Source organism: Neopsephotus bourkii, unplaced genomic scaffold (genome assembly GCF_033783945.1).
Source record: "Neopsephotus bourkii isolate Nb327-2 ecotype Australia unplaced genomic scaffold, CSIRO-AGI_Nbou_v1 NB_1134, whole genome shotgun sequence".
Lineage (NCBI taxonomy): Eukaryota > Metazoa > Chordata > Aves > Psittaciformes > Psittacidae > Neopsephotus > Neopsephotus bourkii.
The window spans coordinates 316,188-331,165 of record NW_026901620.1 but is presented as its reverse complement, the minus strand read 5'-3'; the positions used below and the strand labels follow the sequence as shown (position 1 = coordinate 331,165).

The 14,978-nt window shown below is 40.0% G+C and overlaps 1 protein-coding gene across 2 annotated transcripts; it reads right to left on the bottom strand.

The window, feature by feature from the left end:
• Positions 1 to 1,360: 1,360 nt before the first annotated feature.
• DAB2 (DAB adaptor protein 2) lies at positions 1,361 to 14,653 on the bottom strand. 2 transcript variants are annotated; one of them, XM_061362732.1, is made up of 13 exons: positions 14,502 to 14,653; positions 13,223 to 13,362; positions 12,402 to 12,500; positions 11,964 to 12,095; positions 9,857 to 9,944; positions 9,551 to 9,600; positions 9,031 to 9,093; positions 7,157 to 7,789; positions 6,150 to 6,294; positions 5,036 to 5,563; positions 4,398 to 4,489; positions 3,512 to 3,579; positions 1,361 to 2,792 (listed from the first exon to the last, which is right to left on the bottom strand). In XM_061362732.1, the coding sequence occupies exons 1-12, from the start codon at positions 14,593 to 14,595 to the stop codon at positions 3,517 to 3,519; spliced, it is 2,127 nt and encodes a 708-aa protein (XP_061218716.1). In that variant the 5' UTR covers positions 14,596 to 14,653; the 3' UTR covers positions 1,361 to 2,792; positions 3,512 to 3,516. The 2 variants fall into 2 exon arrangements, with proteins under 2 accessions (XP_061218716.1, XP_061218717.1); XM_061362733.1 differs by lacking the exon at positions 7,157 to 7,789.
• Positions 14,654 to 14,978: the final 325 nt, after the last annotated feature.

The window sequence follows — 14,978 nt, the reverse complement described above, 5'->3', positions numbered from 1 at the left end:
AGACAGAAGTAACTCATAAACAACCTGCTGTTTAGCAGTTAATAAGCACCTGCATGCAAGCTTAAAAAAAAATAATATAGTATAAGGATATTCCAAATTACCATGGATAAGAAAAATTTAATTTTTTTCTGTTCCCTCATTTTTATGGCAGGGAAAGGAGATGGTGTGGAATAGTGCAGGCAATTTTATTTACGGGAACTTAAATCTGATGCAACCTCACCGCAGTTTGATGAGCGCAATTGCACTAACCTAATTTGTTGAGCAATAATGCAAGACACCGACACTTGCAATATTGTATTGTTTCATCATACCTGCCTCAATGGAAGCTGTATGTACACCACCACAGTTCATGGCTCTTTAAGACAGAGACAAAAATCAGAGTAAACAGCTATTCAAACTAAGCCAGCAGAGCAGCAAGCATCTTTGGCCAGCTTGTAAGAGGTCCTGCTAAACAGCTCTTAGACATCATCCTGACAGCTATTTCAAAACTCCAGCATAGATGGACTGTTAATTTTAGCTGGACAAGCAAGTGGTCATTTAGATGTTTAACTCAAATACTGGTAAACATACTCCTTTACTCAAGCACCAAGACAGTCAATCTTGCTGCCGTGCAGAGGGAGGGGGGAAAAAAAAAAACAAAAACGACAAACCCACCACAAAAAACAGGTAAAAAGGGAAATCAGTGATTCTCTGTGAAGCACCATAAGGCCTATATTTCAAGCTGGATATCAACTCCTTTTGAACAAATTGTTTTCAATCTGTTAACCACACAAATCAAAGAGCATCAAATGCACCCATGCACCCATTGTATTTAATTCAGTGGTACATCAGGCTGATAGTTACAGGTCAGTCTCAAGTACTAAAGGTTAATTAAATTAGTAACTTTCTAATGTATTTATTCTTGTCAGCCATCTGCATTAGAACTGTAAGAATTTGTTCTGAACAAGAGCTAAATGTTCTAATTCAGTGTTGCAAGCATCAGTTTAGACCTCGTTCAAAGTTGGAATAAACAAGTTGAATTAGTGAAACTTCTTAATGCAATTTAAGGAGCTGGTTTCCAGGGTGCTGCAAAAAGGAACAAAAAAGCATCTTTAGTATCGGCAGATTCAGGCTGAGCAACTTACTTATGGGACAAACTCCTCCTGACAATTTACTAAGTTAGTTGGGGTTTTACTTTTTTACTGTGGGACAACACTTGTGGAACAGGCCTGATGCAAGAAGCCACAGAAAGACTTAAGAACTTGCACTCAGGCAGCTATAGTAAGAACAGATGAGAAAATCTTTAGTGAGTTCTGAACTCCTAGTGCCAACTGAACCATAAAATTGAATTATGGAAGACAGAATCAACAGCCACACTATGTTTGATATGAAGAGTTGCTTCTGTTTAATGTCATTAGGTAACATCGCTTGAGATACTACAGTTTTATATAACAGTGTAACATCCATAAGTTTCTACATTTCCAGTTTGAGACAAATACTTAAAATTCATAGCTTCTGTGCATTACAGAAAGTGCAAGAGGTTTATATACAAGACTATTGCATGACTGGCTGAATTGAGTACTAAGGCTGTGTTCAAGTTGACTTTCTTAGCTCTTCAGCAGCTGATTAGGCATTTGATTTAACAATACTATTTCAAGTTTATACTTGGTATTATCAGAAAAACCTCTGACACACCAGCAATCCCCACTGGCCAAGAATGCAGCTGTTATAGTCAGTTATAGCCAACTGATCTAGAAATCTGTTAGTAAAGAGATTCCTTAGAAAAGACAGTTTTCAAGAAATGGAAGACTACCACACATTCATGGCACAGAGGTGGTAGAACTGTTCACAAGGAATCTAGGCCTGGTATGAAGCCATGATTGTCTTTTTGCTTTCTAACACACTGGAAACATGTCACACTGCACCATGTGACAATTGAAACTGAGCAACATCAGGGACATTCACTGAGATATATGCGAGAAGCCTATCTGCTTGTTCCATTTGTCTGTCAAGCCACATTCATAGAAAAGTAATCCTAGTGGATTTCCCTCTCTGAAAAAAAATCCCCATATTAGCACCAAGAGAACAGTTAGTATCCATGACTACAATGTTCTGCAAGAAGTGTCAGCTTATCTGACCCTACAGTGTAGACCTCTAATATTCACGACTCTCACAGTTCTGTTACAGACCCCACAGTTAGTCCCTTTATTAAACATTCATGGTAGAATGATAATTTTACCATTAAATAGACAAATATTAGATTTATTATTTTTCCTTTCCATACAGTTTATAGCTTTGGCTCAGAGACCAAGTCATATGACCAGTCACCAATTAGAGCTCAGTAGTATCCACTTAACTGGGTGCTGCTGTGTTAACAGGCAGTTGACCTAGATTTAGTTGTGGAACTTTAGCTACTAATTCAATTCCCTTCTTCACTTCTTCCTCAGGTACATTCAGTTCCTGTATTTTAGGACAGTAAGTGCTATAGAAAGAAGAATTGTAGTGACCATGTGCACAAGACCTAGTGTTTCTAAGCTCTTCTGCGAAAAACTGCAAAGAACTAAAGTAAAATTAACATCCACCAATTTGAATTTGGGTCTCCAAGTCAAACTTGAGTCCAACTCTCCATTTGCTTTGCCCTGAATTACCATCTTCACAGCATGTTCTTTGAGAGTTTGTTTCAATCCACCTAGAAGTATTTAGATTACAGACATCATGGAACAACAGCAAGAGTGGCAGACAGCAAAGTGAAACGTAGAAAAATCATGTTAGGAAGAGATCCAGTTACTCCATTTGTCCTTTTCCAGTTATACCTAGTGTGATGAAAAAGACTTAGGGTTAGGATAGCTATAAGTATAGTTTTATTGTTTAAACTTGTTTAGAGCCACAGAGAACAAAACTAAAGCAATAAATAGCAACACTTGTCTTCTGAGGCTTCCTCTCATACACTGTCTGGCTTCTAACAGAAGTGTGTCAGAAAAATAGAATTGGTAGTTTTACAGTTCATGTTCTTTAAATCAGTGGTACAAAAGTTAGTTTCATTAGTTTCTAGTAACCAAAGCCCTCACAAGAGCCCTTACTGTGTTTTTACTCCAATTCACCCAGAGTACAAACCTGCAATTATTCAGGGGATTAAGCTTCAGAAATCTGTATGGGGTGCTGTGTTCTAACATGCTCCTCGAGAGATATCTGCAGGAATTTAGTCAGCCCCTCTGAGTTTTGCAGTACATAATTACTCATTAACTTTCCTCAAGGAGAAAGTTGAGTTCTGTTGTGGCCTTGAAACCTAAGCCTGTGGAAGAATAAATCTTTATTTCTAAGAAAGTGAAGCTGGCTAGGCTTAGCTGGGATGCAGCTATGTACAAGTCTGAGTAGAAGGTTTTTCTAGCAGGTGTTCTTCTAGAGGCTGTTTGCCATACTTCAGAGAAGCGCTACAGTTGAGCTAGAGTAGATTTTAGCCAGCTCTTTACCAAAGGTTTTACGAATCAATTTCGGAGAATGAAGTAGGTTGTCTTATTAGTGAAAGACTTACCTGATCTATACAAATGGGTTGCCAAAAGAATCACCGAAAGAATCAGAAGGTGGTTTCTGAGATTCTCTCTGGGGAAAAAGAGATCATGAATTGTTAGTGGGTTTCAAGGTTTCACCAGGTTTACTCTGCATGACTGTATCAGCTAGTTCCTGTTCCAGACACTTTCTGGATAGAATACTGCAGAGCCCCTGTTGAGTATACATTAACTGTACTGTGCTACCAAGAGAAAATGGCTCTAAAGCCATGTTAGCAGTTATCCTAGTCTAAATCAAGGTATCTTCCAGAAAAGCTACATGTGATGCCTGAACACTTATTTGGAGCTGAGCCAGTGTAGTTATGATCAGATTTATTTTAACCAGATGCTAAATGTCTTAACACAGCATTTAGGAACAGACACAGAGTTTTCACCAAGGGCTTGAAGTGCTGTGTCCCAAAGGAAGTGATGTGGTGAAGCCTCTTCTTCCCCCAGGGGGTAACGGACATGGAAGCCTCCCGTCTGTTCAGCAAGGGAGCTGCATAGTCTACACTGCTCAGTCTATTCCACAGAAAGGTAAGTATAGCCAAAGTGGAAGACTTCTGCAGCTACCTGATTTTACAGTCTTTTGCAGAATCTCCCAATACTGAAGACATTCCTGCTAGCGCTTGCAGTGTGGGGAACTGGTTATGGACCCAAGCCAAATGGAATCATACTTTGTTGCCTTGTTGCACAAGTGCCCTACATTAGATTAATTATTAGCCTCATACATACAAGAAATTTTGTTCCACAGACTCTGAAGTCAGAACTAAGACAGTGGTGAAACACAGACACCCTTCTTAAGGAGAGAAAGATTGATTGGGTTGGTTTTGGGTTAGTTTTTTTGTTTGCTTGGTTTTTGTTACTACTTACAGATGAGGCACTGAAAAGGTCTGTTTTAGCTTGACTTTCAAATAGGACATCAGTAGGCAACGCAGTTTGTTGGGGAACAGGCTTCGGTGGTTCTAAGGAAAAGAGACATACGGCTGTAATCATGTAAAAGCTTTAACAAGTCCTCAGCTTTGCCTGACCAACACCAGAGCTCATAGCATCATAGAATCAGAGAATAGTACATGAAAAAGTCCACATAAAAGTTGCTTTGAGTAATCTCACAATTTTATCTCCTGCTTGTCCCTAATGACACTTAAGCTAGCTGGGACATTGGACTTGTAACACTGTACAGACCTATTTTTCCTCATTCTAGTCAAATAGTTTAGGCACTAGGTGTCAGTGTTTGGCCACTGATATTGATCAATGGGAGACAGCCCTTCAACCTGGTTTCAGTAATCACTGAATCAAATTTTTAGTTCTATCAAAAAAAAAGACCAGTGATCAGTCATCCCAATCCCTGAGCAGCTCTCCAAGGAAAAAAAAAAAAAAAAACAACCAAAAACCATTTCACCAGTCATTTTGGCTGAGAGCTTGCTAGCTAGCTTCCATGTCACCATGAGCTGTATTATCTTGAATGCCTACTTTGCTACTAAAATAATTGCTGAAAGCTCCAGAAGCACCTGGAAGGTTTTGCTGTTCTCCTCTTCTCGCTGGTACTGCAGGTGGCTTTGTCAGCTGGAAGTCTTTGAACATTTCCTTGACATCCTTCATCTCTTTATCACCAAGAGGATCCAGAGCAATAAAAGCATCACTTTCTTTCTTGGAAAGCTCCTTCTGAGGTGCAATTCTAGGTGGTGGCTGAGGTGGGCTGGTGGTTGTTATTGGCATGGAGGGCAGTACAGACTGGATCTGAGCAGGTAGTGCTGAAGTTGGGAACACGCTACTCTGGAAGGGATTTACAGCACTAGATTGCTTCATCCATGGATTAGATGGTATTTGTGCTGGCTGTGCCCAGAGACCAGAGGGCTGAGAGGCTGCTGGAGCAAAAGGTGCAGGCTGGCTCCAGCTTGGCACTGTTTGAGTACCAAGGGTAAATGGCTGAGTAAATCCTGTAGACTGAGCAGGCATCACAGACCCAGGAAAGACTGAGGCAGCCTGGGTGAAAGCAGTTGTCTGCGCACTCCATGGTGAAGTTATTGCCATGCCACCTGGGGGGAGGGTGAGATTGTTGTTATACAGCACTTCAGCATTCAGAAGACCTCGAGAAGGAGGGTATCAGTTCCACTGAGGGTCCCAGCAAAACATATTCCATGTACTGTTTGTAAAAATGTGTTGAATTACACTTAAAAATGAAATCATTTGGGGAGGAGAGGAGGTTAACATTTTTTACTTTGCTCCATTTAAGTCTCTGAAGAACAGAATTGAGATTGATATAATAAAAGAAGGCACTTTTATTATATAGTCCTGGCACAGAAGTGACAGATGCATTTGCCATAGTTACCTCTGTGCAAATGATTACTAAAAATCTGCAGCATCCCGAGTTCTGCCTGGCACACTGGAACCTTGTGTACCTGAAGCAGAAATCTATTATCAAAGTTAAAGCAAAAAATGCTCTTCTAGTTAAAGATGCAGAGTTTATGCCTCTATTTGCAGAAATTAATGCAGAACTTAATAGTTAAGGCAGACAGTACATGGATTAAAGGGCACCACACTACACATGAATTAAAACTAGAACCCTTGTTTTGGTGGTAGCAGTATCTTAGATGGGAACAAGACCTTCACTTGTGAACTAACCTCGACCAGCCAGTGGAGGTGCTGTGGTACGATTTGTTCTGAAGAGGTCCAGTGTCACAGGTCCTGTTTGTGTCACTGAGGTCAAGCTAAGGCTCTCTTTAGTTGGCACAAAGAAGTCCGAGCTAAGTAAGTCATCTGATGCATTCTAGAAAGGAGAAAAAAAAAAAAAAAAAAAAAAAGCTTAGTGAGATGGCATGGCAGAACACATGCTAGATGATCAAGACCCACCAGTCCAGAGCTACAAGCTTTAACAGCTAGAGGAGAGATGGAGGCTTTGGCATATCCTTTAGACACCAAGTGTAAGAGTTTCAAACTACACCATGTTGTTCACACATACTGAGATGCATGGCATTAAGTAGGTATAATATATAGTAGTTGAAAGTCAGCAGCAGAATAAGATTTAAAGGAACTGAATTATTTGCCAACATAAAGAGCTTTCCTCTTATCCCCACCCCTCTAAATATTCCTGCTCAGTCTACAGTGACCCCTGCAGTTGTGGCAAGGCTAGCAGCAGAGTTTTGCATCACTTGAGTGCAAAACAAATGCAGCTGACCAAAAGCCATGCTATGTCTTATCAAGCAAGTTGCTGAAATTTCCTCAGCAGGCAGGTGCTGAGAAACTATATAGATGTCTGCAAATTAATATTCATACCTCATTGTTACGATACACAGGTTGATGGGCATACAGCTATCTTAACAGGTTTGGCATTTATATCAAGTATCAATGTATATAGCAGCATACTTACCTTTGCAGACCTTTACAGAAGAACGGAAGCATTAAGGAAGAGAGTATATAATTTAGTGATCATAGCTACTATGAAATATTCATGAGTGTTAGAATGTACCATGGCTGCAGAGATGTTAGAGTAAGCACAACAGGTAGAAAGGAAGTACATGTGCTGTGAAGCTATTTAACCAGTTACACAGTACAAGGAAAGAAAAGATTCCTTCACCCAGCTTCTGAGTAGCAGCATGCTTATCACTATTAATTACTTGAACATTGTTCACCTTGACAGACCTCCTTCCTCTTCCTGGCTTGGTGCTTTGTGGTGGTGGGCTAATTGTTATGGGCTCATGTGACATGAATTGCATATTGCTTTCAGAATCCAGCTTTACTCCATTCTGCAGAGATACGCCTTTGGAAGCACCTTCCACAAACAGGTTTGACAGGGTTTTATGAGCACCATTCTGTTCACTCTCTGGTACCCCATCTGGAGTTTTTGCTGCAGGTGACTTACTCTCAAGTGGCCACTGGTATGTTAGGGCTTCTTGTTTGCTAGTTCTATTAGAGATTTGGTCAAACTCTTTACCAAAGGAGTCAATATCACCACCTGAAGGATCATTATACACCGGTGTCAAGGTATTCAGACTTTCCTTCTTCTGAGCAGATTTTAGAGAATCAAATGAAGGTGGTACAGATTGGTCTGGCTGTGCAAAAGGATCATCACTGAAAGGGTCTGGATTAGGTGTAGGAAAAAAGCTGAGATTGGTAGAGAAAGAACTCTCAGGCAAGAAGGGTGGCTGTGGCTTTGGTAGTGGAAGAGAGGTTGTGTTGCCATTCAAGAAGAGATCCTCTTTTGTAAAAGTCTGTTTGGTTTCAATTTCAGAATTTAGATCCACTAAAAGAATCTCTTTAGCTTCCTATTTGTCCAGAAAGAAAAACAGAGTTAGTTTTATGTAGGACTTGCTGCATAGTATACAAATTCAAGGAGAACAGCTGCAAAAAGAGAGAACCAAGTATCCAATGCATTATACTTAGAAGTATTCAGTGTAACAGTTGTACTAAAGCTTCATCTTGAAGTCACTAAGGCAAGCACTGCTGGCTGTCACCAAGTCACAGCTATTTGCTTTTAACATGGAGGTTCTGAAAAATCACTTAGTTAAGTGTCAAATGCTTGTTCTATGGACCAGAGACTAGTCATCAAGCACTAATTACACCTAAGCTTTCACTGAGGTCAAGAACTCTTTGAATTCTAGTCCTTTGTTTTGACAAGCTGTGAAATCACACTGCCTTAGTGTGATTCCAAGTTGCAATCTCTGCTTCAGAGTAAGACTGGAGAGGTATTTGACAGTGGAAGATATTAACATGTCATCTCTCCATCAAGCAGGCAATAGAAGGGTAAAGACTTGGTCACTAGCTGGCTTGACAGCACCACTGTATCACACCTGATAGTGTCTTACAGTGTCAGAATAAACTGGTAAGATTTCAGGGGTCATACGAGCCAAGCCAAGTTTTATGCACATTTCTGTAGAGATAAGCCCCATCTTGAACTAGGGCTACTGACCTAGAATGGCCAGGAGTCAACTCCAAGTGACTTACTTTAGGGTTCACTTGTCCATAAAGATGAGGAGGATATCTTTATCTGGGAGTATAGTGATGAGAAGTAATGGTTTTAAAATGATAGTAGATGTAAACTAGATATTACGAATAAGTTCTTCACTATGAGGGTGCTGAGGCACTTGCACATGTTGCCCGGAGAAGCTGTGGCTGCCCCATCCCTGGCAGTGTTCAAGGCCAGGCTAGATAGGGCTTGGAGCAACTTGGTCTATTGGAATGTGTCCCTGCTCCTACCAGGAGGGTTGGAACTGGACAGTCTTTTGGTTTCCAGCCCAAATCCAATCCATTCTATGACTCTATGATTAGCAATACAGTATTATCTCTGTCATGAAATCTCAAGTGAACTCTGCTGGATAAAAATGACAGGAGCTACTCTAGTCAGTAATATACTATTATATCCCTAAGACAGTAGTACACCGACAACTAGACAAATGTCTCAGTCAAATCAGAAACCAAGATTAACAAAATAAAACCAGATCTTATCACTAGGACTAAGTTTGCTCTCAAAGCATAATCCAAGAAAGCTAAACTAGATTCTACTTACTGTGGGACTGCTCGTATCAGGAGGTGTTGACATATCCCCAAATAAGTCCATCTGGTCAACTCCCTTGAAGCCAGAAATATTGAAATAATTGGTATCTGTTATAGTTCTTGCAAGAGCCAAACATCATGCAGATCTACTGTAAGCTCATCTATAAATACTGCAACTCCCACACAATATGGAGACAGTTATGAACTCCTTAGTGGCATCAATATGAAGTTCTAAAATGTAACCTACCGGTTTCATTTTGTCAGCTCGATCAGCAGGTGGTGCTTCACCACCACTCTGTAACAGATGGATAACTGTCAGCAACAACTGGATTATAAAAATTTGCCATAATCAAGGACTTGGAAGCTTCAAAGAGTAAGTGATGAAAAGGTAAAGTATAACGGAGGCCACTACTCAGTATTAGTTCTGTAGGCCCCTTTTACTCCCATTTAAATGTAAATGGCCACCTCACATTGCCTCCATATTGCTGGCAGTGTAAAGGAAGTGAAAAGCTAGTTGTGTTGCAGCAGCATACCTTAACAAGTGAGGCTAAGTTGGAGTGACTTACCTCGGTCTTATCTGCTTCTTCACTCTAAAGAGGAAAAGAGGGCTTTTAGTACCCAGACATCATGTAGAATATCCAAAGCCTTTCACTTTGGAGAATTTACCGGATCTAAGAGGCAATTAAACTGGTGATACAATTACTAAACAATAGCTTTGAGTGATCCTAGATTTAGAGAGACCTCAGAGTCAAGTGTAACAAGTGCCCAATAGCCAAGCCAAGGCAAAGCTGAAGCAAGCTTTATTTCTATGCAGACTAATGCAGTTTTTCTAATTTTACTTGCCTTTTTCTTGTCTTCCTCTTGTTTCTTCTTCATATTATATATTAGTTGAAAAAGGTCCTTAAGATCAACAACTAGAGGCTCAGCCTGAAAAAGAATGTAGTTTTTAGTCCATGTACTACTTCTCCCTGGACTTCTAAAGCAAGCTGTGCAGCAGGCTAAACTTTCCTAAACAGCAAGATAATAGGAAAAGCAAGAGTTTAACAGACTGTTTAGTCTACATACAAGAGAGCTTATGTAGAATCCAAGGGTAATAGATCACAACCAACTTAAAACTGATGTTAACTCCACAGGGAAAATTGCTGTATGTATTTGTGCTACGCCAAGTTTTTGCTAAAAAGTTGCAGCACAAGATTTCATACTGATCTTATTTCCTTGAAAGTGCAAAGTTTATCCAAGCCTTTTGGTAGTCTCATGAAGAAAAGCATTTTGCAACCATCTCTTTTCACCACCACCAACACTGAACCTGGGGAAATCTATAGCTAATACCACATTATTTTAAACAGGATGCAAATAGTAAACAAGGAAAACAAGTATAAGGTAAGATTATCATGACCTCAAATGCATAGAGCAGATACCAGCTTTAAGTGGTGTTTGTATCACAATGACATTTTGATGTGAATTAGATTACAATTTAGCATGAATTAGAAAGGCACTGCATTCCCTGCACAAGCATTAACAAGAATATCTTGAGTCATTACTGAGGTAATGGCAGGCTCAGCTATATTGATTTGGAACTTTTTGCTTGAGAAATATAGCAACTGTGTCAGGGCCTAGAGCAAGACAAGTCTGCCTTTTCAACCACTACCACTGGCTGAAGAAGAGAATCTGGTGAACAGATCTCACTGTTTATATCCAAGCATCATACTTTCCTAATTGAGGGGTTTAGGCAACTAACTGCTGGGAATGCCTTTTCAACAATTACCAACTTTGACAAACAGTACAGCTGCAGAATTCTAGAGCTGTAGAAGTCTTCATTTCTCAGCTAGACAAGTTTGTGTTAAAAACAACTAGCAGCAAGTCAAGAGCATCTACAGCTTGATTAAACTTGTAGGCTGACAAGTAGCACCCCATGGTGAAAAGCTCTGAGAACAGACTCAACTCCAGAGAACACACAGAAAGCTTTTGTATTTAATCCACAATTCCAGTGAAGCCAGTATAACACAGGACTCAGACTAATAAAAACAGGTTTAAGAGAAGGTGTTACATGCTCCAACAAGGAGGCCCTCAGTTCTGCCTGTAAAGGGTCTGAAGCTGCCAACAGGTTCTCCAGGAGGACAAGCAGGGATGTCTGTAGAGACGTTACTAGCTTTGAAGATGTGGCTCCCTGCCCATGGCGGGGGGGGTGGAACTAATTATTCTATGATTCTATGTCATTACAGTGGATATTATAAAGACATCATAAAACAAGCTAATCAATTATGAATATCTAACTAGGTTCAGGTCATCAAGGAAGCTCTGTAATATTCAGCAGTAATTCCAAGTAGCTTGTTTCCAATATTGCTTTTGTACAGATTCTCTTCAGAGAGACAAACCCTGTATATAAAGATCTCTTCATAGGGAGGAACTTACCATAGAAGTATCTGAATGCCTCCACAAAGCAAGTCCAGGAAGAGCAGACCTACCATTCACTGGCCCCAGAAACAGTATTGCAGTTGAGTAAGTCTGTTTTCACTGCTATGCAAGATAAAGCAGCATGTGAACTAGACTAGTGGAATTCTAACATACTTCCTATTAATTCTGAGTGAACCTTCGGCTACTTGACTCAAGAAATAGCATTCTCATTGAGAGTAACAGGACTCTGTACAGGAAAGCCTATGACAGTGGCTCCCTTTCACCTCACTAATGATTGCATGGACAAATTAATTATAGTAAGCAAGGCTACTTGATTTTTTTCTTCTGGACTACAGAAAAGCTGAACAAGATAGTAGTCATTGGTAATACAGTCAATTCCTACTGCCTCCCTCCAGAAGAAGAGTCAACTCTTCTGTGTTGGTATTCCGCTGTATCTTACATGGCTAGTAAAAGTACTACATTTAATCACACATTAAGTGTTCACACAATAGCATCACTTATAGCAAGTAGAAAAGGGTGTCTGATCCATACCTGTTGAGCTGTTTTTATAGCAAAAAACTGGTGTTGGCCTTCTCCTCCACATATATAGCCAAAGGCACGACTGTCTGTCACATCCCGAGCAATAAAGGAGATTTTGTTTACTGGATGTTCATGCTCTATGACCTAGGATTGGGGGGGGGGGGCGGAAATGGTTTAAATTGCTAGGGACATAATAGCTGATTTTCTCTGTATTTAGAATGATTGAGACAGTTATAAGACTTCAGTTCAAGACTCATTTATCAGACTTCAATTAACTACAATCAGATGTAGTTATCTTTCTGGCAGGAGGCATGACCAGCCGTTTCACAAGCCACTTTTCACATGTGGAAAGGCAGGCATGATGCCATAAGGAATCTAGTTCAGACGGTCTAACTTCCAAACTCCTCACATGCTTTAAGAATCACATTAAGAGAGTAAATCATATCTTACCCCAGTTTTCTCATCTATTATTTTGATACCAGAGAGGGATATGTTCACTGAGATCTTCTGTTTGTGTTGACCCTGGGAACGGGCTGCTGCTGCCACTCCCTAGAAAGGATGAATATTAAACAACTGATGAGATTTGTGTTAGATTGAGTTTAAAGCTGTTCCCTTACATTCCCCATGAGTCCAAGGCTCTGATCATATTAGTGCTAATCTAGTTATTCTTATGCAACTACAGTGTAAGCAGCATTCCTCTTGTAACATATGCCTGACTAGGTTTGAGGCAATACATCAGAACTAGGTTGTGATTCCCCTGTAAACGTTTTAGAGTTCTAAAACTTATCTTAGTTCACTAAACTGCTGTAGCAGCAGCTTTATGAGCTTTCTCAGCCTGATTTGAAGCTATATGGGTGTTATGAACTTCGTAAGTATTTTTTTGTTTTTGCAGTCTCATTTATTCTTCGGCTTATTTATATCTCCTGGTGTCACTATTGCCATGGGATGCCAACTTGTGCTTTGAGGTCAGTGTTAAATTGCACAGTTCCTCCCTCCCTGTTCAAAACCCAAGCTCACTGTGATCAAGTTCATACTATTAGCATCCATACTAGATGCCTACAAGAGAACCAAAGGAGCATTCCCAAGCTATTAGAGAAACACTGTTCTTTGAGTAAGGGGTTACAGCCCTAGCAGTAACATGCATCTAGGATGTGCTGTTATTTTACTGTGTTACCATTAAGCTGCACTGAGCTTGTGCCAAAGTAATCATTTGATTTGCTTTCTGAAGGTTACCCAGAAGGTGTTCCTGACATGCCAGCTCAAGCCCTTACCTTCAGCTTCATCATTGAATCCTGACTCATTTTGTCTCCTCTTGCCTCTGGGACATCATCAATACCAATCAGTTTAGCTTTGTATCTTACACCATCACCTTTGAATCTAGTCAAGAGAGATTCATCTGTCTTTTCTGACCCTGGAGACAGAGAAAAGTTTGTTGGTTTTTTGTTGTTTGCTTGTTTTGTGGTTTTTTTTTTTTTTAATAAAGGAATGTTTATGTTGGCCTTTGAGCCCTTAAACAAACAAAACTATCATGTAAGTACATATTACAACTGCCCCTCAAGTATAGGTGACTAACAATCCTTAGTCCTTCCAGTACCATGTGCATAGCAAGATATTTACTCCTTTAAGGTCAGTGTACTCTTGTAGAATCTGGCCTCAATTCAAGGCGTGGAGCCTAGTGCTTAATATTTGGGGACTTCAGAACAATTGTTTGCCACTTAAAAGACTGAAATTTTTATAGGCAACAGCCAAATAGATGCAAGTGCTAAGGAAAACACACCAAGCAGAAATGATACTTCCCATGACTATACATGATGCACAATATGCCTTTCAGATGTTTGTACCTAGCTCTGTGCTAGTCAGATCTCTTGGCATGCAAGAATCTCCTAGGTCCTGTGCTAGAACTTTCTATCAGCACCATTATTTCTACAACAAGTCCTGGTACCCCCATCCCTATAATAAATTGGGATTTAAGCTAATGTACTATTTCAGATGTTGCCATTGCTTCTCAGAACTGCTTGTTTTTCTTCTCTGCATGCTCAACATTGACTGTGTGCCTCAGAATGTATTTCTCTATGAGGTAATCATATTTACATGAAAACATTTAATCTGGATCTATAATAACACCCATGAAATGAGTTTTCTAGCTCCTTTGGACAGGAGTCTGTATCTGCATCTAACACATCACTCCCTCTCTGGAAGGAAGTGAGTTCAGGTTCAGATCAACAGCTACCTGGATGGTCCTTGGTCTGGTCAGTTCCCTAGGAGGCTTTCACTTCTCTGGGTTTTTGGTGACTTCTCAGGCTCAGGAAATGAGTCATTTAACAAGAGGAACTGAGAGCTTTAGAACTTAGAGATGGAAAAAAAAAAAAAACCCTTTCAAGATAAATCCTACCTTTCAGATTAATTTTATTAGATTATTTACTAACTCTCCCAGTCAGCTTGAAACTTCCAAGTTATTTAACTACGCTGTGAGAGTGATCGTAGTTTTAGGCAAGTGAAAGGTTAACGATACTGACTGGAAGAAGTGTTCAAAAGGTAAGTATTTCTTACCTTTCTTTTTTTCCTTCTTTGAGGGTTGTGCTTTTGGTGGAGTTTGCTGCTCAGGCTGGTTATTGGTAGTTGTAGTTTCAGCTTCAGTAGACATGATGAGAGGGTGGTCAGGTATGCTTGATGTGCTTAAAAAAAATAAAAACAAAAAACGATTAGTAGGCAGACACAATATTTTACCTTGAGAAAGAAAATATTAAGCTTGTTAGTCCAGCTTTGTTCTGCTGGACACTGGAGCCTGCTAATTCCTGGAAGCTTCAGTAGTGATCATACAGGAAGTCCAACTCAATACCTACAGGCTACAGAGAACATGAAGTTATGTCCAGTAGGTGATGAACCCTCACCTCAGTAATACTTAATCAGTAGATCACACTGACCTACAACCACAGGCTGTACTTGCATCACTGTTTTAATTTGTCAACTTTTAGCTTTTCACCCTTTAAAGCTATTTATAGAACCTCAGATATTTTGCTCTATTCT